This window comes from Crocodylus siamensis, chromosome 4, assembly GCF_052110815.1.
Source record: "Crocodylus siamensis isolate JL-2025a chromosome 4, ASM5211081v1, whole genome shotgun sequence".
In the NCBI taxonomy this organism is placed as follows: domain Eukaryota; kingdom Metazoa; phylum Chordata; order Crocodylia; family Crocodylidae; genus Crocodylus; species Crocodylus siamensis.
The window spans coordinates 86,698,634-86,725,197 of NC_143398.1; the positions used below are offsets into that span (position 1 = coordinate 86,698,634).

General features: G+C 45.2%; 3 protein-coding genes and 1 non-coding gene across 6 annotated transcripts in view; all 4 read right to left on the reverse strand.

The window, feature by feature from the left end:
* LUC7L2 (LUC7 like 2, pre-mRNA splicing factor) overlaps positions 1-5,313 on the reverse strand; it is a 54,096-nt gene extending 48,783 nt beyond the window's left edge. The window contains exon 1 of one of the 2 annotated variants that reach the window (XM_090042739.1): positions 5,022-5,313. Coding sequence is in view for 1 of the 2 variants with exons in the window: in XM_090042737.1 (XP_089898863.1) it covers positions 5,022-5,082 (61 nt within the window). In the remaining variant the exon portion in view is untranslated. The remainder of the gene's footprint in view (positions 1-5,021) is intronic. The other variant, XM_090042737.1, reaches the window with a different exon arrangement.
* Positions 5,314-6,739: 1,426 nt separating this feature from the next.
* FMC1 (formation of mitochondrial complex V assembly factor 1) lies at positions 6,740-10,384 on the reverse strand. 2 transcript variants are annotated; one of them, XM_090042741.1, is made up of 2 exons: positions 9,837-10,384; positions 6,740-9,726 (listed from the first exon to the last, which is right to left on the reverse strand). In XM_090042741.1, exons 1-2 carry the CDS (start codon positions 9,948-9,950, stop codon positions 9,517-9,519), a joined length of 324 nt encoding a protein of 107 aa, XP_089898867.1. In that variant the 5' UTR covers positions 9,951-10,384; the 3' UTR covers positions 6,740-9,516. The 2 variants fall into 2 exon arrangements, with proteins under 2 accessions (XP_089898867.1, XP_089898866.1); XM_090042740.1 differs by having other exon boundaries at positions 9,813-10,317.
* Positions 10,385-10,428: 44 nt separating this feature from the next.
* TRNAR-CCU (transfer RNA arginine (anticodon CCU)) lies at positions 10,429-10,501 on the reverse strand. Its single transcript has one exon. It is a non-coding gene; the product is annotated as a tRNA-Arg (tRNA).
* Positions 10,502-11,896: 1,395 nt separating this feature from the next.
* UBN2 (ubinuclein 2) overlaps positions 11,897-26,564 on the reverse strand; it is an 86,781-nt gene continuing 72,113 nt past the window's right edge. The window contains 3 exon segments of the mRNA XM_090042736.1: positions 11,897-21,174; positions 22,509-22,598; positions 23,362-23,608. Coding sequence (XP_089898862.1) covers positions 21,125-21,174; positions 22,509-22,598; positions 23,362-23,608 — 387 coding nt within the window. The 3' untranslated portion in view covers positions 11,897-21,124.

A 26,564-nucleotide genomic window follows, 5' to 3' on the forward strand; every position in this document is an offset into this window, starting at 1 on the left:
ATAAAAGGCAATCAGGTTGGTCAGGCATGACTTGCCCTTGGTGAATCCATGCTGACTGTTCCTAATCACTTTCTTCTCCTCCAAGTGCTTAGACATGATTTCTTGATGACCTGCTCCATGACTTTTTCTGGAGACTGAGGTGAGGGCTGACTGGTCTGCAGTTCTCTTTTTAAATATGTGCACTATATTTGCCCTTTTCCAATTGTCTGGGACCTCCCCAGTCACTATGAGCTTTCAAAGATAATGCCCAGTGGCTCTGCAATCACATCAGCCAACCCACCCACTCCCCTCAAATGCATTGCATCAGTGCCATGGACTTATACAGGCCCAGCTCTTCCAAGTAATCCTTAACCTGTTCTTTTACCACTGAGGGCTGCTCGCTATCTCCTCACACCGTACTGCCCAGTGCAGTAGTCTGGGAGCTGATTTTGCCTCTGAAGACCAACGTGAAAAGAGCACTGAGTACTTCAGCCTTTTCTTTATCTGTCATTAGGTTGCCTCCCCCATCCAATAAGGGACCGACACTTTCCCTGACCTTCTTGTTGCTAATGTGTTGGACCTTGTCTGCATCCTTGCACAAGATTTTCTTAGAGATTTAACCCAAATGGAAAAAAAGTGAGGCATTGTCTTGCTTTTAGTCACTGCTACCTTCACGATCAGCCACATTTCTGGTTTTTTTATGAAAGGTTGATGACATACTCTGGGAAGACTCATCACACTTACCTTTAAGATAGCAACAGCCATACGAGGTATCTGCTACAAATTCCCACACTTCATTCTATGCTAAAACAACTGTTAGGACATAACTATTTGACTTCAGTCATGGTATCTCTTTATAGTACTACTTGTAGATTCCAGGACTGGAAAGCATTTTTTTGTTTTTTGACAGCTGCTGAAAAAAAATTCAGAAAGTCAGAATCACTCCTGCTAAGTTATTTTTGTGTTTTTTTCTGTGATAGAAATACAGCGGACCTGCGGAGTCTCTTGCCTAATCATCTCAAGTGGCCAGAGCAGTCTATTATATGGAAAAAGTCGTCGAACATCAACACTGCTTTGGGAAGTGCCATCTACCATGGACAGAACTTTTGTCCATGAAGAACAATAGCCTTAATACAAAACCTACCCTCAAATACTTTGAGAGTTCTAACCATGTTAACCATATATAGATAAATATTCTGAAATTGTTACTGCCTTACAGTAGGCCCATCAAGGATTTGCAATGAGTTGGCTACACTGAAAAACACTTACGGAAACAACAAATTATCATATCCACCTCAAGAACAGAAGAGAAAATTTAAGGCTTTCTGACACAGCTGTTTGAAGACTGAGATACTGCAGCAGCGCAATAGGGCAGGCCTGCCCAACTGGCAGCCAGTAGGCTGCATGCAATCCCCATAGAATTTATTTTTGACCCCCCCCCTCCAGAGCTCTCATCCAACTATGGCTCCCCCCATAATCCTGACTACAACAGCAGCCAGCCAGGGTCTCTATGCTCCCTCTCATTCCTCTGGCTTCTGCTTCCTGCCCACCCTAGAGGGAGATGCAGCAGGTGGTAGGGGAAGGAAGAGGGAGAGAAAAACGTTTTCAGTGTGGGGTTGCCTGGCCACTGGATGTCTTCATTGTGGGGGACACTGGCTGCTTATAAGTTGGGAAGTTGGAGAGCCCTGCATTGATTCTGATACCTGAGGAGTTAACAGGAATAGAGTATCATTGATTTCAAATACTGAAGCTTCAAGCATTATGAGAAAACAAAGTACAGCAGAGCACTTGAATTCAACATGTCTCCTTCACCAGAAATAACCTACGTTTGTCCCAAACATGTGACCATGACTCCATGTCCCAGGGTTAAAAGGCTGCTTCCTCCTTGTGAAACTGGCTCACAATTCTTCAAAGGCTAGATCCTCATCAGATGTATAGGAGGTTCCCTGGCTGCCTCAAGTACAGATGTGAGAAGTTCTTCATGTTCTCTCAGAGTCCAAAATGATATATGCAAACATATCTGGCACTGTAACTTTGTAGCTGACTGTGAGGCAGACAATGTTACACATATGGCCATCTGTCATCCCTATTTCAAGGATAGGGTCCGGGGCTACTGAATGACCTTTCTAGCTCCCTACATTTTGGGGGAGAGGGAAACAAACATCCACACACAAGTTTTAACCAACCTATACTTAAAAGTGATCCACAATTTCATGCTTGTAAAGCAGAGGTTAGCAACCTTTTAGGACCAGCAGGCTGAATTAATGGAGCTTGGTCCAAAGGCTGACCACAGCTGCCACTTCATCCCTCACATTGCCACCAACATCCCCTGTGATCAAACTGTTGCAGACACCCTGGCTTCACAGGCTGGACAAAATTGCTTGGTGGGCCTGATGTGGCCCATAGGATATACGTTGCCACTCTGTTCTTCTAATTCATCATGTCTGTTTTAAATTAATCCACTTGTGTGTGACCTTCACTGCACCCGTTTTGTTTAAAAGTGAATTGGCAGCGGAGTGTACCTTTACCTTTTCATGTTTCGGTTGATGTGGATGAAAAGTGTGTTACATGTATACTTATCTAAGATTCTGTAAATGCCTTAGATAAGATTACTTAAGTGATTTTTCTAGTATATATCCCAAGTGTATCTGCCAATACCAGCCCTGTTACTCAAAAAGCAGAAGTATTTTTCATAACTGAGTTCTTTCTACTGTCAAATAAGCAAAGTCAGAAAGGTCAGTGCAGTAAATCACGAGGGTCCTTAAGACCAAATATTTTTTCTATGGGTGCACTGATAGATTTGTTGGGCCAATACCAAGGGTCGATTACTGACTAGCCGTATTGGCTGATACTGATTTGATTGCTGATATGCAGCCTTGTAGCATGGAGAGCAGCATCTGGCTGGTAAGAATGTTGGGGGGGGGGCATAGGAGAGGCAAGGGATGAAGTGGGGGCAGATCGAGGCCCCCTCAGTGAGGGAGGGAGTGGGGCAAGGGTAGGGGCTGCCCAGCCAGGGCAGGACAGGGCGCAGGACAGAGCCATGGACAACTCCTGCCGCTGCACGCACCCTAGGGCAGGTATGGGAGGGGGCATGTCCCCCAGATCTGTGCCTGTGGTGAGGGCTGGTTGCCTGCTGTGGGCTCACAGCTGCACTGGGCTCTTCCTGGAGGAGGGACTAAGCTTGGACCAGGGTGGGCAGTGGTGGGGCGGGTGGGGGGGAGGGGCTACAGCCACGAAGATTCACCATAACACCCCCCCCCACACACACAGTATCCTTCCTTCACAGCATGGCTGCTGCCCACCCCAAGTGCAGCCCTGGCCCAGACACTGGCCAAGAAGAGTCTGGCACACCCTCGGCCCTTGGTGTGCAGCAGGCAGCCCACCCTTGTCCCATGCACAGATCTGGGGGCCATGTGCCCCCCATGCCTCCCTCAGGGTGCATGCAGTGGTGGGAACCGCCCCCCTGGACGAGCTGCCTGTGGCTCTGTCCCATGCTCTGCCCTGCCCCAGCTGAGCAGTGCCTGCCCCTATGCTGCTCTAGCCCCACTCCCTGTGGGGACCTTGATCTGCCCCTTCCCCGCTACAGACTTATCGGCCACATGCCGGTCTCCAAGCAGGCAGGCTGCATTCACATATGCAGCATTTATTGGTGACATTATCAGCCACATCAGTCAAAAAAGGCTGACTGCCGATAATGTCAATTTTCCTTTTATTGGTGTCAATACCATATGGTCCAAAGTATAGGCGCACCTCTATTTTTTTCTAAAAACGTTTTGTTTGCCGTTGATTTTCTAAGCAAACTTCAAATGCGGGAAGCACTGTTATCTAAGTGTTGTTAGCAGGTGCTTTAAAAGTCTTAATGAGCTTTAAGACACAAGCTTAGGATTGCATCTGTATATCAAATACTTCAAAACAACTATCACTCAACAGTAAAAAACAAACACACACAAAAAATCCTTTCCGAGAGCTGAAATTTTATTTTCTTTCTGCTTTAAGGATTAATCTTTGCAGCAAAGCCCTTATCTACAAGTCAGAGCAACTGCCTTCCTATGCATATTGTACAGTACTGCATCTGTGCTAGGGCCTAAAAAATTCTCTTCTCACAACACATTTATGATATGCAGAATACAGAACGTTTATAAAAATGAGCCTATTCAGAGTGCTGCCCTGGTCTGTTTTTTTTTTTTTTTTTAAATGGCTACAGAGAACAGACTGGCCTTATACAGACTGAGGGAAGGGGGCTTGTCAGGGTAGTTTCCTACACGTCAGTGTCAAACTTAAAGCAAAAATTGGCAAAGTTCTTCTAGCCCAGCAGTTCTCAACCTTTTTGTACCAGGACTCATTTGTAGACATAAGTGGTCAGTTCCCACCCACTGTCCCTCACTCCTGACAAGGACTCCATCTTTTCTCCAACACCAGATTTACCTGCTAGGAAGGGGGGGCCAAACACTTTCTCGTCTGACAAAGCTCAGCACCCCCTCACCGGCCTGAGGCTACTGAGAAAGTTGCAGGCCCAGTTGAGGCTCTCAGGCTCCTTACAAGGGAGGCAGCTGCTGCTGAACTTGAGTCTCCCCTTCCCCCATCAACGTTTGTGAACTAAGGGGCTGCTAATTTCAAGATCTAGTGCATCGAGGGCAGCTCGGGCCTTACACGAAGGATGGGCGGGGTAAGGCCCGTCCAGGCAAGGACAAGCCTGCGGCAGCTGCGCTCCTCTGCCGGTTCCCGCGGAGACTCCCGCGAGGGCGCTCGGCACGGCTGCGATAGCTGCGCCCGCCCGTGGGTCGAAAGTTCGAGGCCCCGCTGTTTCTCGCGGGAAGAACTGAAGGGCCGGGGGAGCGCTGGCCGAGGCCGAGGCCGGGGCCTGTTCTGCGCGGCAGGAAGGGATGAACTGGGCCGAGGCGGCGCTGCGGGACGCTCCGCCCCCGCGGCCTCCCAGCGCCAAGCCCGGCCCCGTTCCCGACCTGCGGGCACCGCGCGGCGGCAGGCGCCTCCCTTCCCGCCAAGGGCAACCCCGCCCGCCCGCTCCCGGCGGCCGCACTTACCGTCCCGGGACGTGCCCATGAGCTGGTCCAGCATGGCGCGCATCTGGGCCTGCGCCGACATCCTGCGCGCGAGGCCCGGCCCGGCTCGACAGCTGCGGCCTAGCGGCTCCTTGCAGCTCGGCCCGGCCCGCGGGGGATGGGAGGAGCTCCGCGCCGCGCGCTCCGGACTCAAGCCTTGACCGACGCGGGAACCCACCGCCTCGCGCTGGTCGTGGCCTCGCTTCCTCCCCCTCCCCCCGCGCGGCGCCCCCCCCAACAACCAGCCTAGCCGCTCGCGCGCCGGCGCCAACGGAAACCCGCCCGCGCGCGCGCGCTGCCCCCACCCCTCAGTGCAACGTCAGCGCCAGCAGGCCCTCGGATTGGGCGAGCGGCCGCGTTTGTGAGCCCAACGCAGGGGCGCTTCGCGTTTCCCGACAGCCGCCCCAACCCCTGGCAAGCTTTCTTCGGGCTGAGGTAGCGCGTGCCGTGATTGGCCGCGAGCTCTTCTGCGCCTGCTGTGACGCCGTCGTCCCGTCCCCGCGCCTGGCTAACCTAGAAGGGCCGTTTCCCCTTTAGCTACAGTCCCAAGGGTCGTTCCCCCCCCCGCGCAGCAGTGGTACATCCCGGGTGCCCGTTGGGGGTGGGGGGCGCGCCTGACCTTTCTGGGCTCCCTGCATAACATAGGCTGCGGAACGGGGTGGGTCACTCGCGCCATGGCCCGACCCAGTTTTAGCACGTTAATTTAGCTAGCTACGCAGTTAAAAAAATAGCTATACAGTTTTAACTGGAATGACAATTGCGCATTTGTGGGTTATATAAATTAACAGGCTAAAAGTGTGTTGGGCCACTGCCCGGGTGGCCCAACCCGTTCCACAGCCTATGCCCTGCAACGAAAGACTTGCTGCTTTCCTTTCGTCCAAAAATAAATACATACAAAGGGTGAAGACTAAGAGCTGGCCTTTCTCCAAGGCCATGGGCAGATCTAGGACATTGAAAAGGGGGGTGCAGATGGCGAGGTGCCTCATCCCAAAGAACACAATGCACATTTCTCTCCAGTTGAAAAGGAGCTAGGAGCTTTATGAACATGCCAGGGGCCTAGGCTTGCCTCGTGGTTTAAGATTGAAGCAGAAATGGGCAGAACTTCACTGGAATGAGTTCTAAAAACAATCTGCAGGATCGTGAGCCAGGAGCTCCATTACCAGGAACAGGCAGCAGAATCTCAGAAGAAAGGCCAGCTGGATTGGTGGGGCATCAGGGGCATTAAAAAGAAAAGAGGCTTGTTAAGGGTATGGAAGGAATAAAGAGTTTAGAAGGGATTGTCAGTAGATGGTGAGCCATGAAGTCAGCTGACTCCCTCAGCGCTGCCTGATGCCCCTGCCACACAACTGGCTTTGAACTTTGAATGGAGCAGGTGTGAAACATGGGTTTCCCACTGCAACCCCTGGATCTGCCCCTGCTCAGCCCAAGCAATGCCTGCAGCCTATTGAGGAAGGCCCAGTCTAAAAAGTTTGGGAACCACTGAGCTAGAGCAACCAGCTAGATCTGTGATCTGGCTGAGCTCAAAAACAAGACAGGCTTCCCATCTCATTGTACTGAATACGAAGGAGCTTGATATGTCCTCAAGATATCAGAAATAATATATTAAAAATGAAGAAATTCTAGATAGGCAAAATAAAGGAAGTGGTAAAGATAGCCCTGCAGTATGTAGGTGTACTGGATCAAGTCTGGACAATGATACATGCATTTAATAATCAATACTTTTATGTAGTACTTTTCATCCAGTTTTCAAATCGCAGACAAATACAATCCCTCATTTTACAGAGACCACTGAGAAGTGAAGCCAAATGCTTAAATCCAAACAGTGAATACAGAGCAGAACCAGGTAGAGAACTCAGATTATAAAATAAAAGTTATGAAATAAATATTCACAAAGCCATATGCTGACTAGATTGTCCATTTAGAATATTTACCTTTCACATAAATAGTCATTTTCTCTCACAGCTTTGTACTACTTCCGTGGCAATAACATGCTATCTAAAGGAATTTTAAATAGAGGCAGGGGCAGATTGGGGCAGGGTGTGCAGTAGTGCAGGTGCAGCCTCTTCTTGGCTCTGCCACTGGCTGTTCCAGGTACAGGGGAAGCCCAAGCCACTTTTGTCCTGCTTCAGACACAGGCTGCAGCTGTGTGTAGTGCTAGGCTTGCAGGGGACAGTGGCGGTAGGATGCAGGTTCCCTTTTCCAGTGTAGTTAAGACCCAAGGATGTCCCCTACTGGCTAGGAGTTGGAAAGGGAAACCTGCATGCCATCACTGCCGTCCCCTGCTGACAGGGACATGATGGGAACCCCAGAGCTGCCCCTGCCCCTCACTGCAGGGAGTGGATGTGCAGGGAGCCCAGGGACAGCAATGGCAGCATGCAGGTTCCCCCTTCCAGTGCCTGTTCTCTGTTAGCAGAGACCAGGAGGGGGAGGTGTGGACAGGAAGCAAACCCAGATCTTCCCTCAAAATAATTAAAGCCCCAAAATTTGTGGAAAATTCATGCTGCTCTTTTCCCTCCATCACTGCTACATAGCCCATGGCAGGGTATAATGCACTAGTTAAGTGTTGCAGACTTAGTTCTTCCAGATTAAATGCTGATTCAAGGTCTAAAGAATTCACACTCATTAGGAATCCCCAGACATTTTCCTTGTGAGCCATCTTCTCTCTTAAACCATTCAGCAATTGTGGGATGGATGGATCCCAGGAAGCACGTGTGTATAGGTTTTAGGCAATACACTGGCCATACGCCCCTTGCCTAAAGCCTTGGGAAAGTTTCTTGAACAGAGGATGGCAACCTATGGCCTCTGGTGGCAGGGCTAGCAATCAGCAGCGTTTAGTGAGGGGAATCAGCAGCACAGGGTGGCAAATGCCAGCAACAGAGGGGCAGTGGCTTACCTTGGAACTGGGCTCTGCTAATCTGGACCAACACTAGTAAAAGGTGGCCCACCCTTGCCCTGGAAGATAAGGGTGATTGGAGCAAAGGTATAATCCAGGCTTAGCAGAGGCTGGTACAAACTGACATTTCTAATGGATGGTAATTTTCTGACAACTTGGTTCAAGCAGGACTGTGCCTAAATAAGAAACAGCAAGAGAGTAATTACTGTAATACAGCAAACACCCAAAGCAGGTACAGAACTAGGATCCACCAGTTTTAATCAGAAAGTGATGTATTTACAGGTGTAGAGATCTAAGAAGAACCCAAGAACATAAAAAGTGTTATACTGGGTCAAGACCAATAACCCATCTAGCTCAACATCCTGTCTCTGACTGCCCTGAACCTAGCTGACCAACACCCAATAGGCCCCTCCAACAACAGGGGGAGCTGACCATTACTTTGTGGACGCTAAACCCATAGTTCCCCTATGCATCAAACAGGCCTATCTCGGAGGTGGCAAGGGTGGATGCAAGGAGAGCGCTCAACCACACAGATGTTGAACAGCGGTGTTTGAACATTTGGCCTCGTGGGCCAGGTGAGTGGTATGGGGCCAGTCTGTGGGCTGGATCAAACCCAGCATACCAGGCTTGTGCCTTAGGAGCCTGGCACCAACTCTACAAGCTAAGTTAGGGCCCCAGGAGCCTGGTGTCACATCCTCCCACCACCTTATGCTGGGATTGGGCCCTGGCACCATGCTTGCCTGACCCAACACACAGGACTCATGGCTTCCCATGGGTCTGGAAATTTGGTGGTGGGGGAGCAGTTCCAGCACTCCCGCTGCCAAACTTCCAGACCTATGGGGAATCCCGTAGGCCAAACAACATAATGCTGTTATTAGGATTAGGCCCTGGGATCCTGGCACTGCCCCTGCATGCTGGGCTTGCATCTCAGCACCACTTCCTCCCATCCCCAAGCACCAGGACTGGGCCCCTGGGGCCTGGCACGGCATCTTCCCACCCCCACATGCTGGGACTGGGCCTTGAGACCCAGCCTGGCCCGGAACACTGGGATCAGGCATCTGACCCAGTGAGCAGGGCTCTCCACAGATCTGGAAATTTGGCCACGGGGGGAAAAACAGCATCACCCCTGCCAAATTTCCAGACCTGTAGGAACCCCTGTAGGCTAGATGACAGAGCTGCAGGTAGGGAGTTGTGCATCCCCAATCTAGAAATGCATCCCTATTTGCTACCCTCCCTGGCACCCACAATTTTAGTCAGAAATGATGGAGAAAAGCCTCCAACTTCCTGCCCAACAGCCCTCAGGGGATCCGAGACCCCTGAATTTCTTGGGTACCTGCCCAAGCCTGGCTGCACCTCCCCCTTTTTGGGGGGCCACGGGTTCCCCCATCCCCGCCATGGCACCCAGGGAACCCCCCTCCCAGCTCCACCTGGGCCTGGCCTCCCCTCCCCTCAAGAGCAGCAGGAAGCGGGGAGCCTGGCTGGGCTCGGGGCCAGGCGCAGGCGGCTGGGACACAGGCAGCAGCTTGGGTGCAACCATTTTAATGTGCTCTGCGCCCCGCAGGGCCCAGCCCGGCCAGGAGGCCCTTAGGTTTGGCGGCCGTCCCCGCCGGGCCGCGGCGGCAGCGCAAGCCCCACGAGGCGGGCGGCGTCGTGGGCGGAGCGCGGGCCGCGGCCGCGGCCGCGGTGCTGGCAGAGCAGGGCGAGGTGGAGGCGGGAGCTCCGCAGCAAGCAGAGGTAGGCGGCGGCCTGAAAGTGTAGCTCGTGTTGGGCGCGACACAGCTTCTCCTCCGTCACCTGTGGACACGGACAGCGCTTGACGGCCGCCCCGGCCCGGCCCGGCCCACCCCGCCCCGGCCGGCCGGCCGGCCGGCCTGCCGTACCCGGTGTGCGCGGAAGGCCTGTACCACGTGCCGGTAGGCCGCCATATCGCGACAGGGCCGCTCAGCGCAAGCGCTGACGTAGCGCAGTTCCCGCAGGAGCCCGCGGAACGTGGCGAGTGGGGAGCCCAGCGCCGCCATGGGAGCGCCGCCAGGAAAAGCAGCGGAGCGCCGAGACAGCTCCGCCACGCAGGCATCGGTAGCCGAGCACCGAGCGCATGCGGGAGCGGAGACGGGGGTTGGAGGCTTAGCCTAGGCTGCAGAGCGCTGAGTTCCGAGAGCGCTAGGGCGCGGTGTCGATAGCCGAGCGTGTGAGAGCGCGTGGGCCCCAGCCTCGCCCTGGCCGCGGTCGCCCCCGCGCGGCTTGGGGGGCCAGTGCCTGCAGCGAGGGCTGGGAAAGGGGGATGCGGGTGGAGCGGACGTCCCGCGGGTGTCGCTGTGGGGAGCTAGGTCGGGGAAGCGCCATCATGTAACTCGACCACTTAAAGGGCAGAGCTAAGCCCTCTCGCGGGACGGACTGAGGGCTAGGGGTAAAGGCGGGGCTGCAACAGCTACGAAGGGGAGGGGAAGATAGGAGGGAAGGGGGACGGGGGGTGGGGGGGGCAAAAAAAAGGCAACTCACCCCAGATGGGACTCGAACCCACAATCCCTGGCTTAGGAGGCCAATGCCTTATCCATTAGGCCACTGGGGCTGCCGCGTACAGTTGGCCTCTGATTCCTTATTTGTGCTCGTGCCCCCGCCTCTAGCTCCGCCTCATGACAGTTTGTAAGTTCGCTGATTGGCTGATGGCCAGGGAACGCGCGTGGCCTCCTGGGACCGCGCAGGCGCAGTGCGCTCGGGCCCACCCCCAGGCACTGGGCTGCGGCGCACAGGGTGTTGCACGCGGGTCGCGGGCGCGTTGTGCAGTCCCGGGACTGCGAGAGGGCACCAGCTGTGCCTCTCACTGGCAGCTTGGTGGGATTTAGCTACCTCCAGGGCCGATGGGCGGGGAGGCCCACCCCACTTCACAGCTTCCTCAGAAATAACGATCTGCCCCCACAGTCGAGGACCGTATTAAAATAGGACCAAGTGAAAAGTACTGGTACTAGAGGGAGGCAGAAGAGGACAGTAGGAAAGTAATAGCAGACCTCATCTGATGGAGAGCAGTCTGGCGCAGACTTTCAGGAGTAGACCCTTAGAAGGCAGTGGTGGTGGTGGAGGGGTAACAGGAGATAGGTACATGGACATGTGGTTGTGCAGTATGAGCTATATAACAGGTTTTTAGTGTACTTTGAGCTACCACGTGAGCCAAGAGGACCACTTGCAGCATTGGAGAGATATAATATATATATTTTGCAAAATAATAGGTAGGTTGGCAGGGGCAGAGGACAAATCACCCCATGCCATGTAGAAAGGGGGTGGTTCTTGTTCACCAGCTGACTAGAACCAAGAGGCAGCTGCCGAAGCAAGGTGGTAGGTTTAAACCTAGAAAGAGGAAATGCTTTGTTAAGATGGTCAGATACCAGAAGGGGATGTGAGCACAGCTGACCCAAGAAGGGTGCAGGGCCCAGGGCAAGTCAGCCCACGTGGGACCTCACCCCTGCTCCGATTCCCCCAGCCCTAAAAAAGCTGCCACCGTTATTGGCAAGCAGGGGAGGGGGGTAGTAAGCAGCTGGACAGAGGTAGCTGGTTGGGTGCTGTTCCTGCATTGCATCGGAGGCCAGTGCAGACATAACCAATTCCTTGGGAAAAAGAAAACAGGGAAGGGAGGTCACAGGTTAATAAGGGATCCAGAAGGCAACAATGAGCAGAGAATACTGCCTTCTCCTCCTGAACCAGTTGAGGGAGCCTGTAAGCAAAAGTGGCTCCTGGGCTAAATGGACCACTAATGTGACCCAGCCTGGCACTGCCCACATTCTTATCCAGGCAGAGAGGGACAAGCCTGAGCCTGGCTTATGTGCTTACCTCCTCAAACTTTGGAGTTACCTTTCAAAGGATCTGGGATGCTCCAGCTCCCCGGTTTAAATAAAAATCACTGGCCCAAGGGCTGGGGCTTTGAAGGAACTCAACTTGGAATGAAAACTATAGTAAGGAAGCTCAGATTGGACAATTTATATCTATCTTTATTATGCTGAGAAATTATTTGAAAACCACACGGACATGGCTAATATGTACATTCCTCTTTATTTAATACAGCACAGACACAGAACACACACAAAAAGAAAAAGTACACTCATGAAAGAGTCCCGTCACAATTAAGGACAGGAAATGTCTACGCTGAACTGAATAAGGCTCCTACTGTAGAACACAGGTCTGCTAGTTACACTTGGAATCTCAGAGCAAGTCTGTTGCCAGAAAATCTTTGCACCCCATTTATTAAAATATGGGGTGGGGGGAAGGGAAGGAATAAAAATGAAAAAACACACACACACACCTTTCCTGAAGTCTTGCAAGGTCAGTACAGTAAATCCACAAAGATCTATGAGAATGAACTTCTGCACATCTCTGTTCTTTTTTTGAATCAATGAAATTCTGATAAAGAGTAATTAAACAATTTTTTCAGGTATTCTTGCAGAATGTCAGATATATGGACTTGTCCAGAACCAGACCTGGTGTGCAAAGTGCAGGACAGTCAACCTGAATATTTGGAAAGAAGTGAAGACATCAAGCATTAAAGCTCTCCAGCTTTACATCAAGAGAGTCTCCCTGGTGGATAGAACTTTGTCAGCCATGTCTGGGAATGTGGCGGGGAGGGGGGAGGGCAACAGGGACATGGGACACAGAGTTTCCAGTAAAATGGCTAGCCTCTATTAAAAAATATGTGTCACAACAGTATATGGTGCATATGTTCAATATATGGTGCAGGCTTTTGTGGCAGCAGCTCCCTCATTTTCTTACTTTAGTTCATGATGGAAGTTAACCAGGCACCAGTTCCTCTGGCAAAGAGCCGTATGCTTTGAAATAAACTAAAGTATAAAGAGGGAGATGGGTGTATTTACAAAAATCCATGGCTGGTACAGTACATTGTTTTTAAGACACACTAAATGCTACAATCTTTCAGGTCCTGAGATTATTACAAAATGAAGAGAAAAAATAAAACAACTTGAAACTTGCAATTCAGGTCCAGTTTTATAAGGAGAGAAAAACCAATCAAAAGAGTCACACTCGTTTAAAATACAGTATCCCTTCAAGTTAGTGGAATACAGCTCCCTAAAAACCCAAGCCAAAAGTAATTTGTGCTAGTTACCAAAAAGTAGCTGTATTTGGTTATCCAGGTCCCTCCCCTTGAGAGCAGCTGTATACGCTTGTTGCATGGGGACCGTTTTACAGTGGAGTAGTCTGGAGAGATCAAGTGAGCACACGGCTGTTTGGATTTTCTCCGGGTCACTAAGTCAAGGATTCTTCACCATGTTCTTAAATATGCAGGTAACAAAGGAACAAGGTGACCTCCTATGAATTCTTGCTAGGCAAAATGAAAATAAAAAAAAAATTAGAAAAAAAGTAACTTATTTCAGCACATTTGCCACCTCATAGGAATTGGACATTCCCTTTCTTGACATTAAGGAGGACTATGCAGGATCCAAGTATTGGTACAGTTTTGGTTTAGGAATTTAAGTTAGGAGACAAAATAAGCACTTTGCCAATTTTTCATTTAAAACTTGACACCAACAGGCAGGAAGCAACCATGAAAAGCCCCCTTAAGTCCCTCACTTTATATTGCTTCCTCCAGTCTCAAGAGGACCAGTAAGCTAGCCACAATTCAACTGGTTAACTTCCCAAAATTGGAAAAACATGCATTTTATTGTGATAACAAATACAAAGGATACTTCTGCTTAAACCCTTTCACTGGGAGGACTCATTGCAAATGGATGTAAAAGCAGCTTTTAAGATTGGAAGCTCTGTTGTTGGAGCAAATCCCTTCACTAGGCAGTGGTAAAGGGGCTCAAATGTCTGTTTACAAGGAAGAGTTTTAGCACAGGTTTATCTTTCTATGCAAGTTATGAAATTATACAGATGCCCTCCTAAAGTAGGAATCTGCTTGATTAGTGGCCTAGAAAATGCCAACATTCAAAGGGTGAATCCATGAAATGCATTCTAAACATCACCCTCAGGAGAAAAAAAAAGAGACTAATACAACTGCTAAAATACAACATTTCTCCGGAGACTTTTTGAAAGGGGACAGGAGTAATGTATCTTGCTATTTTAAACCAAGAGCCCAAAGTATTTTAAAAACAGCTCCTATCTAAACCCAGCATAAAATCTTGAGAACATATGCAACATAACTGCACTGCTTGCTATAGCAAACTAGAAATACTAACTTTAAAACATGCTTGCTGTAGCAGTTGCCTCTGAGCCAAACTGTTCTGTAACAAGTACAACACAGGAGCTGATGAGAGAGAAACAGGGATCACTATTCATCTTTTATGCAGGGAAGATGCCACTTACAGAGATCCAGCCGCCCACTAGCTAAGATTGCTTGGTTAAAAACAGTCAAATTGGACACTGGACTTTCTAGAACCTGTTTCAGTCGCAAGGACATTTATTCCCCCTAACCCCCAATGTAACTGGTATGTTAGACATGCACTGCTGTGGCTTCTTGGTCCAGTTCTGCAGAGCTGAATATTGTGCACCTATCTAAAAAGCTCTCAGGATCAAACCTGCCTTCAATGAATAGGAGATTTTAGTTGTCCCCCTAAAGCACTTTTCATGATAATTTTGACATTAGACTTTGTACCAGTGAAAGGGTTTCTTTTCCCCCCTCCTTTTAAAATACAAAAGTTCATTCTTCATGTTGAAAAAACAAACAAAAACCCAACCTTTTTAGTACAGACCTCAAAAAATATTATGCCACATTTCTTTGGGTAAACATTTAACATTTGTTAATGGGACAGCAGGGAGAGGAGTGTACATAACACTGGAACATGTAAAGAATACTTATCTGCATAGTTGATATTAATGACTACTAATTGAACTAAGGCCTTATCTGGAAAAAGCTGAGAAACAAATTCCTTTTCCCCCCAGTTGGTGGAAACTAAATGAGTCCCAAAGAAGCTCTTGGTGTCTCACCAGCTGCTGGGTCTGACTCAACTTGGTGGAACCTTCCAACTTGTTTTGTTTGGTTAACAGTCCTTTCCTTCTTGCACCTTTTTTTGGGCATGGGGCAGTTAGGAAAACCCATCCAAGGTTGCTTTTGGACTATGCCTGCACATATCACAGAGTCAAAAGCCCTCAGTACTGAATGCTGTCAGAAGTTATTTGAAAGATAGTATACATTATTTGCTTTGGATTCTTTCACTAAGATTAGAAATTTAGGGTTAGTTTACTGCTCAACATGCTTGTGGTGGTGGTGGTGGTGGTGGTGGTGGTGGTGGTAAGGGAAAATGGGACTGAATTTCCATTCTAGAAACATAGAACACTTTTAAAAATCCCCTTTTCTAATGAGTTGCTCTATAGCTTTATACTTATTAGCTGGACACTAAAGTACAGATTTTGATGCCTGGCTACAGCCAAGAGCCAACACAGAACTAGTGTGGAGGGTATAAACACTACTGTAGAGTGTGTTCCCCTGAACTCTGGGGCAGCTGCAAGACAGGCTGTTTTTTTCACTGCAACTTAGAAAAGGTCCTGGAGTTGCTCTATGTTGCTTCAGCTACCATTGGTTCTAAAAGATTGTTACAGAAGTGAGGAATTGCAGAAAGGTGTGGAGAAAGAAAAACTTAAGGTTTATGGCACAAAAGCAGGCTGATCTTTCAGTGGCACAGTAAACCAACTACAGGGCTGCTTTGTGCTGGCAGTGATCACTGATTTAGATAGACATTTTTATTAAAAAAGTATTACAAAAAAAACAAACAGGCTTTCAGTTCAATTAAACTTAAGTTCCCTCTGACAAGGAAACTGGTATTTCTTCTGATGAGACCATCTGCTGTATTGCTCTTTGTTCTAGGATTTGGGAGACCAGCTCTATTCAATTCCTGATCTGGTTTCTAGAAGAGAAGATGTCTTCCCACACTAGAACCAAAACAAGATGAAGGCACTACCCAGTAAAAGCACCTCACAGAATCACTATATATTAAATCATGCTGATATTGGGCATCTTGGGGTTGTATTCAATGTTAAACAACTTTTCAATCAGACTTCTTAGAAAAAAAAAGTATAAATATGGAAACTAGACAAATTTGTTTAATTATTTCCGGTGTATGGTACACCTTTTCTAACTTGCAGTAAATCCTTACACATCCCCTTGCATATCTGTTAGCTTTGCCAATTGCATAATAGCTAAATAAACACAGAAATATTTAATTTGATCACCACCATTAAGATACTATTTTATGTTGCTCTTAGCATACTGTCATTCTTTTGATAAAGAAAAGCTCTTAATGGAAATCTAACTCTAGCTCTTTGCTGAAAGTTGGAGAGAAAACATTTTGACACGATGTAGGCAATTTATGGATTATAGCAAGCTTTTACTTTAATAAGGGAAACCCCTCTTTACAAACTATTGTATGGGAAGTAGTAACAACTTTGGTGAATTCAAGCAAGATTCCTAGCAATGCTTAGAGCAGGGCAGATGCGAGTAATGCCATAAAAGGTCTCTCTCCTGAAATACAGCTCAATTCAGGATTACTGCAACCTATTTTAGCCAAGTCTATTCTATTTAAAAGGGCCATCAATTGTGGGAAAGTGTGCCAAATGGTGAGTGTGAGAGGTGGTTTAATATTTACATGTAGGCAGATTGGAACCATCAAATAAACTTAACCCATGACTCACACAAGATTCAAAATTTACATCTTCAGAGGGAAACATACCAAGTCCCTTTCCTTCTAACCACCTCTTCTCTCTCTCTCACACACATGCTATACTGTCATTCAGGTGCAAATTTTCACTTTCCATAAGTAAGATGTGTCGTAAAGCCAGTAGAGAACAGAGTGGAAAAAACAGGATTCTTAAGAATATTGTTGTGTGTGTCAGGGAACATACAGAATGAATGCCATGGTACAGCAGCTGTAACATTACATACACGTTACACACTTTATACAAAAGGGAAAATAGTTTAACAGCATAAAGTCATCTTGGCAAGTTTAAGATTTTTTTTTCCTCCCAAATGCCTCCTCAGCACTTTAGGATCTCTGAGAACAGTTTAAAGGAGGGAGAGTTGGGGGGGGGGGGGAGGAAGAGGGGGGAAAGAGGGTAATAAAATAAAGAAAAGGCACTTAAACAAAGGACAAAGGCCTGAATCAAGTAACTCTTGGAGGGGTAACAGCCATTTCACCAGAGCTAGGACCAATCAGAATCTACCAACTTTTTTTTAAAAGCTTCTACAGAATTAAAGTTGCATAAAGTGTTAATTAGCCAGTCATTTACCTACTGTTTTTACCTTCTGGTTCATTTAACAGAAACAGCAAGCATCCCTATTCTGACCCCACCTAAGTACAAAGCCAGGAACTGGAGACCTGGGTGGAAACCTTCCAGAGCTTAGCTTGACTACAGGTTTTGCTTTTTCCTGCAATTCCATTCCCAAAAAAAGTTCACAACCAAAAATAATAAAGGGACCACTGTGCCTTAAACAATGCACTCAAAACAAAAACAAAAAAGCCCCAAAACCCAGAAAGCACCACCCCATTTCTAATCCGCCCATGGGCAAAACCTATTCCAAAAAAGAACTGTAAACTAGATTAAAATGCTAATAAATACAGCCAAAAGTTCATTTTACGAATGTAGCAGCAAATGTGGTAAAGTTAGTTGGAGTCCTAAAAGGTGACCCCCAGAGGGTTATGGTTCATACAATTGATGGCAGCTTGGGAGAGTTGCAGGATTTCTCTGCTTTCATGTCCTCATCTCAGACCAAGTGGAGAAGAAGGTGGAGGAAGGGTCAGGTGGCTGGAGTGGTTGAGGGGAACAAGGCCCAGGTGCCTGCCCCACCCAAAATATGACAGCTTTGACTGGATTCAGACAGGAAGCAGAACTCTGATAATTAGAAGTCACTTCTGATTAGCTGAAAACAGATGTTAAACCCACAGCATCCACACCTGTGACTTGGTTACTCAACAATATTCATTAATCTTCTTGAGCTAAAATGCTGGATGAAATAATGATTTAGGCCATCAACATCCTTCTGGGGGAGAGAACACTGCTATAATGATCCAAATTGATCAGAAGTCTTGCAGTCTGTGCTTCATCTAGCCTGGCTCCTTTCTATACTTTTCAAAGCTCAAAGAGGATTTAAAATTGCTATGTCTACTGGGGCTTTGGATCATGTAGCAGAAGGCATTACCCAAAGGGAGTTAACTTCTAAAACCTGTGTTTGAAATTATTGCTTGCATCTGTTTGAGGCTGAGCGAGCTTGACATCAGCTCACATTCAGCCCCCAAACCAAAGTTCAGCCCTGCTGCCTGGAAAGACAGCTCTACTGGCTTTCTTATTGCTTGTGAATACTGAGGGTTATTTAATACGTACAACAGTTTACATTATATATATATATTATCAAAGGCCCTTAAAAAGTAGTAAGACTCTTGGGGGAAAAAAAACAGCTTAAACAAGATGCTGCAGGAAGGGTGTTACCTAATTTTGCATCAGGATGTCACAAATATCCTTCACTTTCCACCCTGCTCATGCTCCCCACTCTTTCTGCAAAGATCCTGGGAATCACTCAACAGTTACTTTTTGACCTGGCTTTGCTGGGTTAAGCAAGTGAAGAATACTTTACTAGTTCCAAAGTACTCCAGGCTGGTAGTGAATGAAAATAGTTATCCTCTGGGTGTAGTTTCATTAGACTATAGGAAGAAAGTTTGTAATCTCCATATTGTTTCCCATTATACTGCCCAAGTCCATAACTCATGCTAACCTATGTTCTTCCTTGTCAAGATTGCTAACAGGACTAAAATTGAATGGCCCATGGAAACTAAATTACCTTCTAAATTCAAGAGATAACCCTCCTGATTAAAGGATGAGGCACAATTGAGGTGGGGCAAAGGAAATTTGTGCTGTCACCATCTGTGCTGTTAGGATAAAAGCCTTCAAACTCTAGGACTTCTAACTGTGTACCTTTTATCAGATCTAGAATCTCATGTCAGAATGAAAAAGTGAAGGATGGCAATTTAAATGAGACACCATGATGAAGGAAATACAGAAGAGGGTAGAGCTCTTTTGGGGTAGGGTGGTTGTTTCCACGTATTGCTGTATGATAGTTGTCCACTGCAATTCCCCTGCTACATGCATTATTAAAAAGTATGTGATACATTTGACACAACTCAGAGTTAATACCTCATCAAAAAATTTCTGGCTTCAAAATGTCTTCTTTCTTTATCCCCTTCTGGGGAAAAAGATAAAACAAAAAGCACAACTTGTATAGTACCTTCTGAATAATTTATGGTATTCTATACTCTGGAGAATTTTCATCTGACTAGGAGGATTCAAGCTATTTTTCACAGAAGTTTTGTGCAAAAACATTTATCATTGGGCTCAACCCAACATTCGTTTTATACTATATACACAATATATTACTTTAAGTTCTTGTTTTTTATATATATATATATATATATTTATATATAAAATTAAAGTGAGATCTAAGTAGAAAAAATGTTGTCTGGTCTTTGTAAAAAAAATAATTCACGCATGTCAAAGGGAATTGAAAACTAAAACTTAGTATAGCAAAAAGTATCAAGAGATTTAATATCCAGGGACCAAAGTCTGTACAGGGCAGGTGAGGCAATAAGTAATTACAGGTTCAATCTCAGATCATAACTGACAGAGAGGGAGAGCGCGTGTGCATGCATGCGCGAAACAGATTAGAAGCTTCAGTATCTCTGGTCACAGTGACATTTTAGGTTTGAAAGAGAAAGGGCATCAGATCAGGGACTGATGTTCTAGCTTTAGTGATCCTGAAAACCTTTTTATGCCAATTCCTGCCATGCTTATCTTACCTTTCACAGAAAAAAAAAAAAGACACAACAGTAAAGTTTTGACCTAAGAACCTCCTCTGTCCTACTGCTGAAAGTGCAATTTGTGCTGAATATTTCCTAAATGTACAAATCAACCACCCAAGATATTGCTATCCAAAAAAGGAAAGCCAGCCTTGCAATCCTGAGTTACCAAGCAGGAAAGAGTTCAGGCCATGAGCTCCCCAGGCCAGCAGGGGCTAGGAATGCTGGAGAGACAATGCATTCAGCCCCAGGAAGAGAAGGCACCCGAGGTCGCTTTTGAACGACTCCTCTTTGGCTAATGCCTGAAGCAGTATTAACTTGTCTCTGAAATAAGTCACATCCAGCTCTCCTTAGCTGAAGGGTTACTGTGGTGTGTGGCTTTTGGGAATACTTGTATGAAAGAGGAAGTAAATCCAGAAGACAAGGAATTGACCTTGGGTTTAAAAAGGATGAGAATAGGGCGTTTCTTCACTTTAATAATAGCAGAGAAGCTCAAGGAACCAACTGAAGAAGAAGTGAAGCAAATTTATAAGAGTGGAAAACCAGTGTCCATCTTTCAAAAAAAACAAACAAACAACAAGGTCTGAGAAGAGCTCTCAAGCTAAACCAACAACATTTTTCATTTTTCTTCCTTTTCTGTAAGGAGATATATTCCACCCCAACATACACTTTAAATATCAATTATTCTATGCTAAAATATCCCAGGGATTATTAGGATCCCCTTTAATTCTTCTCTTGCCTCTCTACCATGAATATCATTTTGAAAGGGAGTTGTCTGGGGATTAATGAAACTGCGTTAGTAGAGGCCCCAAAAAACTCAGAGCCTGTATTTGCTACGCTCTTCCAAAGAGGTAATGTTGGACAAACAGTCAAATCAGAAGCTTTGTTTGTATCCATAAGGAAGTTTCTTATTTACTCCACAGACCATCCAAGCAGAAACCACCTCTCGTCTGCAACCATACAGTATGTTCAGGACTGATGCATACTCTTACTAGCATCCTGCTCTTGCTGAGTGGATGACCCCAGCCCCAAAACTGGATGGAGAAATCTACTCCAGCTTCCCTTGTGCTTCCTCCTCATCACTGGACATTACCCAGAAAGTAAACTTTGTGCCGCTGTGGGTTTGACAACTAACATTTTTTTAAAGCCAATCAGAGTGGATAAAAAAAGATTGGTTTCTTTACGGCAAAAATCCAACTATGACCAGTCTGCATGACCAGGAAGGACCATCCTCCTTTTCCTTCTCTTTTTAATCAAGTACTGTTTTCTTTTGCTTCTTCTCACCACAGTGCTTGGGATCGGAGTATGTAAACATTGACAAATACAGCAGCCCTGTGACCATGTAAGCACTTTCCCAACTGGGCAGATTCCATCAGCCAATCAGAACTACTTCAGCTCCCTTGTTCGTCCAGAAGTCACTGGGTTTTCCGCTGTAATTTAGTGTCCCCTTTGCTTTGGCCTCCATCTGGGGTTTGGAGAAAACAAGGGGTTGGGGAGGAGTGGGATAAAAGAACAAAGAAAGAGGCATCAAAGAATTTTATTTGATTATGAGAAATACAATATAAAACATCTGCAGTGCAAAATTCTGAACAGCATTTTGAATAGGTTCCCTCCATGTGTACGTTCCTATAGCCAGTGGGAATATACAATAAGAAAATATGGACTGTATCCTGCAGTAAGTGGAAGTGCTTTGTTGTACCGAAGACTGGTAATGTTTTGTTTTAGGCTGCTAAATGACTAAAAAAATTAAATATCCTGTCCATCAATCACAAAGTGTGATGCCTTCATGGGGCAGAGGGCTCCTTTCAGTGACTTACAATTTATTTTATATGAAATAGCACTGAAGAAACTACTCTGTCTGCAAGTAGTAATTATGTTGTCACTGAGAAAGTAAAACATGTGGCTATAAAAATAGTGGCGTCTTTACTCTTGTACAGCAAGCATAAGAACAGAACTCTGCTACAAATTTTTTAAAACAATTCTATTGAAGATAGGTTGCGAATCTATTTGGAAAACCCAGCTCTATCACCCTAGAACTACATTTTTGAGCCACACCCCGTGACAAATCCCACAATTTTTTGGTTGAAAAATCATTCCATATTCATATTGGGTTCACAAACCAAATGAAGAAAAAGTGGGGAGAACCAGTACTCTAGACCATTCTGCATGCCTCAGTGGGAATAGGATCTTCAGGAATAGCTGACAGTGTTGGATGTAGTGAGGCACTGAAAATATATATATGTAGTTCAAAATAATGAAATTTCCAAAGGGAAGATCCTGGAGAATGGAAGGGGAAAGAGAAGCCAAGGAACCCTCCCATTTAACTTGCAACTCATAAAGGAAAGTTTACTGGGTAATATTTTTTTTTCATTAGATCACTCATATTACAATTGGCAATCTTGGATCTTTAGCTTCCAAGGCTATAAAGCATATTTGTTCTAAAATTTGACACTCAGACAATGGTATATGCAATTTGGGCATAAGACCTGCACCATTCTGCTTCAGTGTGTATTATTGGAACAGCTCAGTCATCATTTGCCATTAGGACAGCCTTTGCAGTCTTCATCTTCTCCATGGCAAACTCAATCTGATTCCCAGCAAAGAGGCTACAGTGCATTTCAATCAAGGGCTGAACGGAGAATCTGGCTTTTTGGGGTATGTCTATATGGCACAAGGCAGAGGACATACACAGATGTCCTGTGGTAGCTCTGCAAATGCCAACTCTTGGTGCCTCGAAACGGTATAGACATCAACCAGAGTTCTAGTCTGAAAAAGGAAAGGGGTATACAATTTCCTTACCTGTATAAGTTTGCTGCAAGTGAGCAGGCAGAGGTGAATGAGACAGCGTCGCTGCATGCTGAGCACCTGGCTGTAAACCCTTCAGTAAATCTGAAGGAAGTGAAAGAGACAGAAACAGGAGTTGTGGTTCAAAGGACACTAAATCTCCTTATAGCAAAGGTAGTGGCCTCTAATTTCTTCACCCCTCTGTACTTTTGAGAATAATTAGATACATATCAGAACAAGTTACACTGTTGGAGATAAAATACTTTGGACTGTTTTGTTAACAGAAAAGTCCAATTATCTTCAACATTGCCCAGGGAGCAATTCTAATGGGATTTTTTCAATGGAAAAAAAAAAAAAGCCAATCTTGTCCTGGACAATATTCTCTCTTACAGTTTTAAAAAAAAAAAAAGCGGCCATTTCTGCATCATAAGCTCTGTGCAAGCCATTAGCAAAAAAGTGTTTGACCAGTTACCGCAAGACCCGAGTACGTTCTTGAATTTGTTTTGTAGAACCTAGAGGATTCTATAATTTGATTCTCCTTTTAAAAAAAGGAGGGACAAATTAGTATAAGAAGCTGAATTCCATTTAAGCACTATTAAGTTGGTAATACCATCAGTCTTCTAGGAAAGTAGACTGTGATAACATTTGTAGAATCATCTAAATACTTAACAGATCACACTATGTCTTTGCCTTTGAAAAATCATGTTTCCTATAATTATACACACTATAGCTCATTGCCCAAACCAGTTTCGAGTTACTCAAGCAGTGCTGCTTCTATCACTTCCCTTCCCAGTTTCAGACTGCATGCAGCAAATGATGTAGTTGCCCCTGATTTACACTGCAACATGAATAAACTAGTCACACTTACTCTGAGTTAGGCTGTGGTGGAAAGCCGCTGAGGTAGATCCCGAGGTGGTTGTCACTCCAGCTGTGTCTGCCCCAAAGCCAAGTAGCTCCAAGGGAAACTGGAACGGAACGGTCACAGGAACAAGGCCACCCAGCATCCCAAAAGGAGTCAATGGTGCAGACGTCACATTCTGATTGGTTACAGACAGTGGTGATGTCATGAGAGTCAGAGGTGAGGCATTTGCCAATAATGATGCTCCTGCTGTTGACTGTACAGAGATAGGGGTTACTTTTAAAAATTATTTTATAGCCATATTGAAACCAAAACCAAGAACAAAAGGTTAATAAAAGACCACATTCATTCTGTTAATGAATATTTTTGTTAAGAAATTCTTTATAGGTGTTATCAAGGTTTGACCTTTCTCTACATACAATTCAGGCACGTTGTTCATCTCCTGTGCTTGCCTTAACATACTGCAAGTTAATCTTCACACCACCATTTCTTCCTAGATATACATTCAGATTGGAAATCAGTTCTAGCAAGAAATTTTCCATTAATTTTTGCATTACTACTTTTAAATTAAAAAAAAAAAAAAAAAAAAAGCTCTAGATTCCTTGGGAGCATGGAAACAGATGGGTTTATTTTTAAACCAAACCTATCTTAACATGCTACCAGCTTTCTGATTTCATAATAAATGGCTTAAAAGTACATCTCTCAAAAACCAAACCCATTTATTAAAAAAACAAAACAAACAAAAACAAAAACAAACCAGCCCCTTTTCAAGGATAAATGATTATGGCTACTTTACTGTGATACCTTAAAAGCATTTCAGAGGAAAGAGACAGAAGTATTTACAATCAGAAAATGTGATCCCCACCTACTAAGCAGGTATCAGAGTTACATTCCCATTCATTTCACCTCCAAGATGGAAAACAAACTGCAAAGCATATTTTGGTTGTAATACCCTCCAAATCACATTATGTTTTAGCTGGTTTACTACTTAAAATACTGGCAGTTGTCCTGCTCATTCACATTAACCTCCTTTCTATTTCAATCTGATACTATTGTTCATTCAAGAGTCAAGGTCATCTCCCCAACAAATGAAAGAGAAGAGAAAGTCTACTTGAATGGACAATGTGGCTATATTATAGGCATCTGATCCAGATAGACTCAAATGCTGAACAGGACTTGGAAATAGTGAATTTTGGATTACTGATTTTTACTGAAAATGAGAACTTGAAATCATTTAGAATATTAACTGAAGAGATCAAACTGGAGAAAAAAAATCTTGAATTTTACCACAGGCAAAGGAAAAACAAAGCCATGAAAGCTCTTGACAAAAGTTAAAGTATCTGCTTACTGGATCAAAAATGAATAAACAGATAATTTTTAAAAGGTCTATCTCTGTAGGGTCAGGGCCAGAGCCACTGCATTCAGTAAAAAGGGGCAGCTAAGGGAGAGAAGGGCACAAGGCACTATGGTACAAGGAGTCAGGCTACCCATCCCCTCCTTACCTCCTCACACTGCTGCTGATTTCCCTGCCACAGCAAGAGAGGGAATGAATTTAAGATGATCCCCCCCTCCCAATAACTTTCTACATGTAGAAAGTCTGGAGGTCATCTTAAAATTCCAAGTGGTCTTAGATTTAAGTAAATACAATATCCAAAATGCTCTTTTCATATAGGTGCTTGCAAGTTGCAATAGTCACCTGGATGAAACTTTGTCTTGGACAAACTAAAGACTGAGCTCTAATTTTGCACTATAAAACAGATTTTCCATACCTAGATTCATTTAGGTAACACTTTTCTGAATTATTTCTAATTTGACAGCCTTTCTGGAACATGGAAGTAAGAAATGAATATAGTATCCCAGTACTGGTCTCTTACTTATGCCTTCCCCACCCCTTTCCTATTTCTTCACTTATGTGCCAACATTTGCATCAGCTCCTACATATTCTTGCCACAGAGCTCATCTGCAGTTTATTATTCCTCATAACCTTGAAGTTCTTTTCTTAAAAAGTCAGTACTTCAATAAAGTATTTTTCCATTTTATTTGACTTGCATTCTTTATTTCTAGAAGTACTCTCTCTCTAGGTACCATATCCAAACAGGACATTGGTGACCCTAGACTTCCACAGATCTCTTCTCTTTGAGGCATACAGAATTTCCAGTGTTGATGCATTAATCCGTTTAGACAGACTCTTGACATAAGTCAACCTCCGTCTTCCATGATCTTTCTTTCCTTCAGTCTTTCTAGTTACAACCAGACTTTCAATTTCCTCTCCTTATAATAGGCCTGAGAAATTCCACCTGTTTCTTTCTGATGTTAATAAGCAGCTTCCTCCTGCAGCCTGCTCTTAAAAAGATATCTTCACTTAAAGTGCGACTTGTCCAACATACCTTCAAGATGTGCATTGAGAACCAGATCTCACTTGTTTTAATTCTCTTTTCCATATTTGATGATATTGTCCAGCTTTCTGATGGATACACAAGGACTGGTCTAACATAGCAATCCACAACTCTTAACTTCAGCTCCATAGAAATACTACTATTTCTCAATATCTTATTCATTTTCAGAAAGGCTTCTTTTGTCATCCTTAATCTCCATTTCATGATCACATTTACCATCTGAAGTTATTCAGCTTCCCAAGTAGTTAAATTTATTGACCAATCTTATCTGTTCCTTTTCCACTTTCACTGCATACAGGAATGATCTTCTTTGTAATTACCATACATTCTATTTTTCTACAGTTGATACTTAAATCCTTCTTCTCACTTTCACTAATAATTTTATCCAAAATTCCCTGCAGCTTCTCTTCTGAATCAGCTATTAAGACTATTAAGCTAGTCTATTATGCAAAAGTACTACCTGGCATTTAGCTGCCAACATATGTTTGCGTGAACTCAGTTTATGATGGAGTCCAGATTATTCTATAAAATGAAGTTGACAGTTAATACTCTACCAATTTCAGCATTATCTGCAAACATGACCATAAATTATTTTTTCTCTTATTTCGTTGCAAATTAGTTAATGGCATTAGGCAGTGGTGCTCAACCTTTTGGTCCCATAGACCAGATAAGTGTCCCGGGGACAGTTTGTGGGCCAGATAATGCTCCACAAACTAGATGCAGGCCCCATCCCTTCTCTGCTGCCACCCACCAGGATTTGGCCCTAGTGCTGCCCTTGCCTGGCCTGCACACTGGGATTGGGTGCCTAATCCAAAC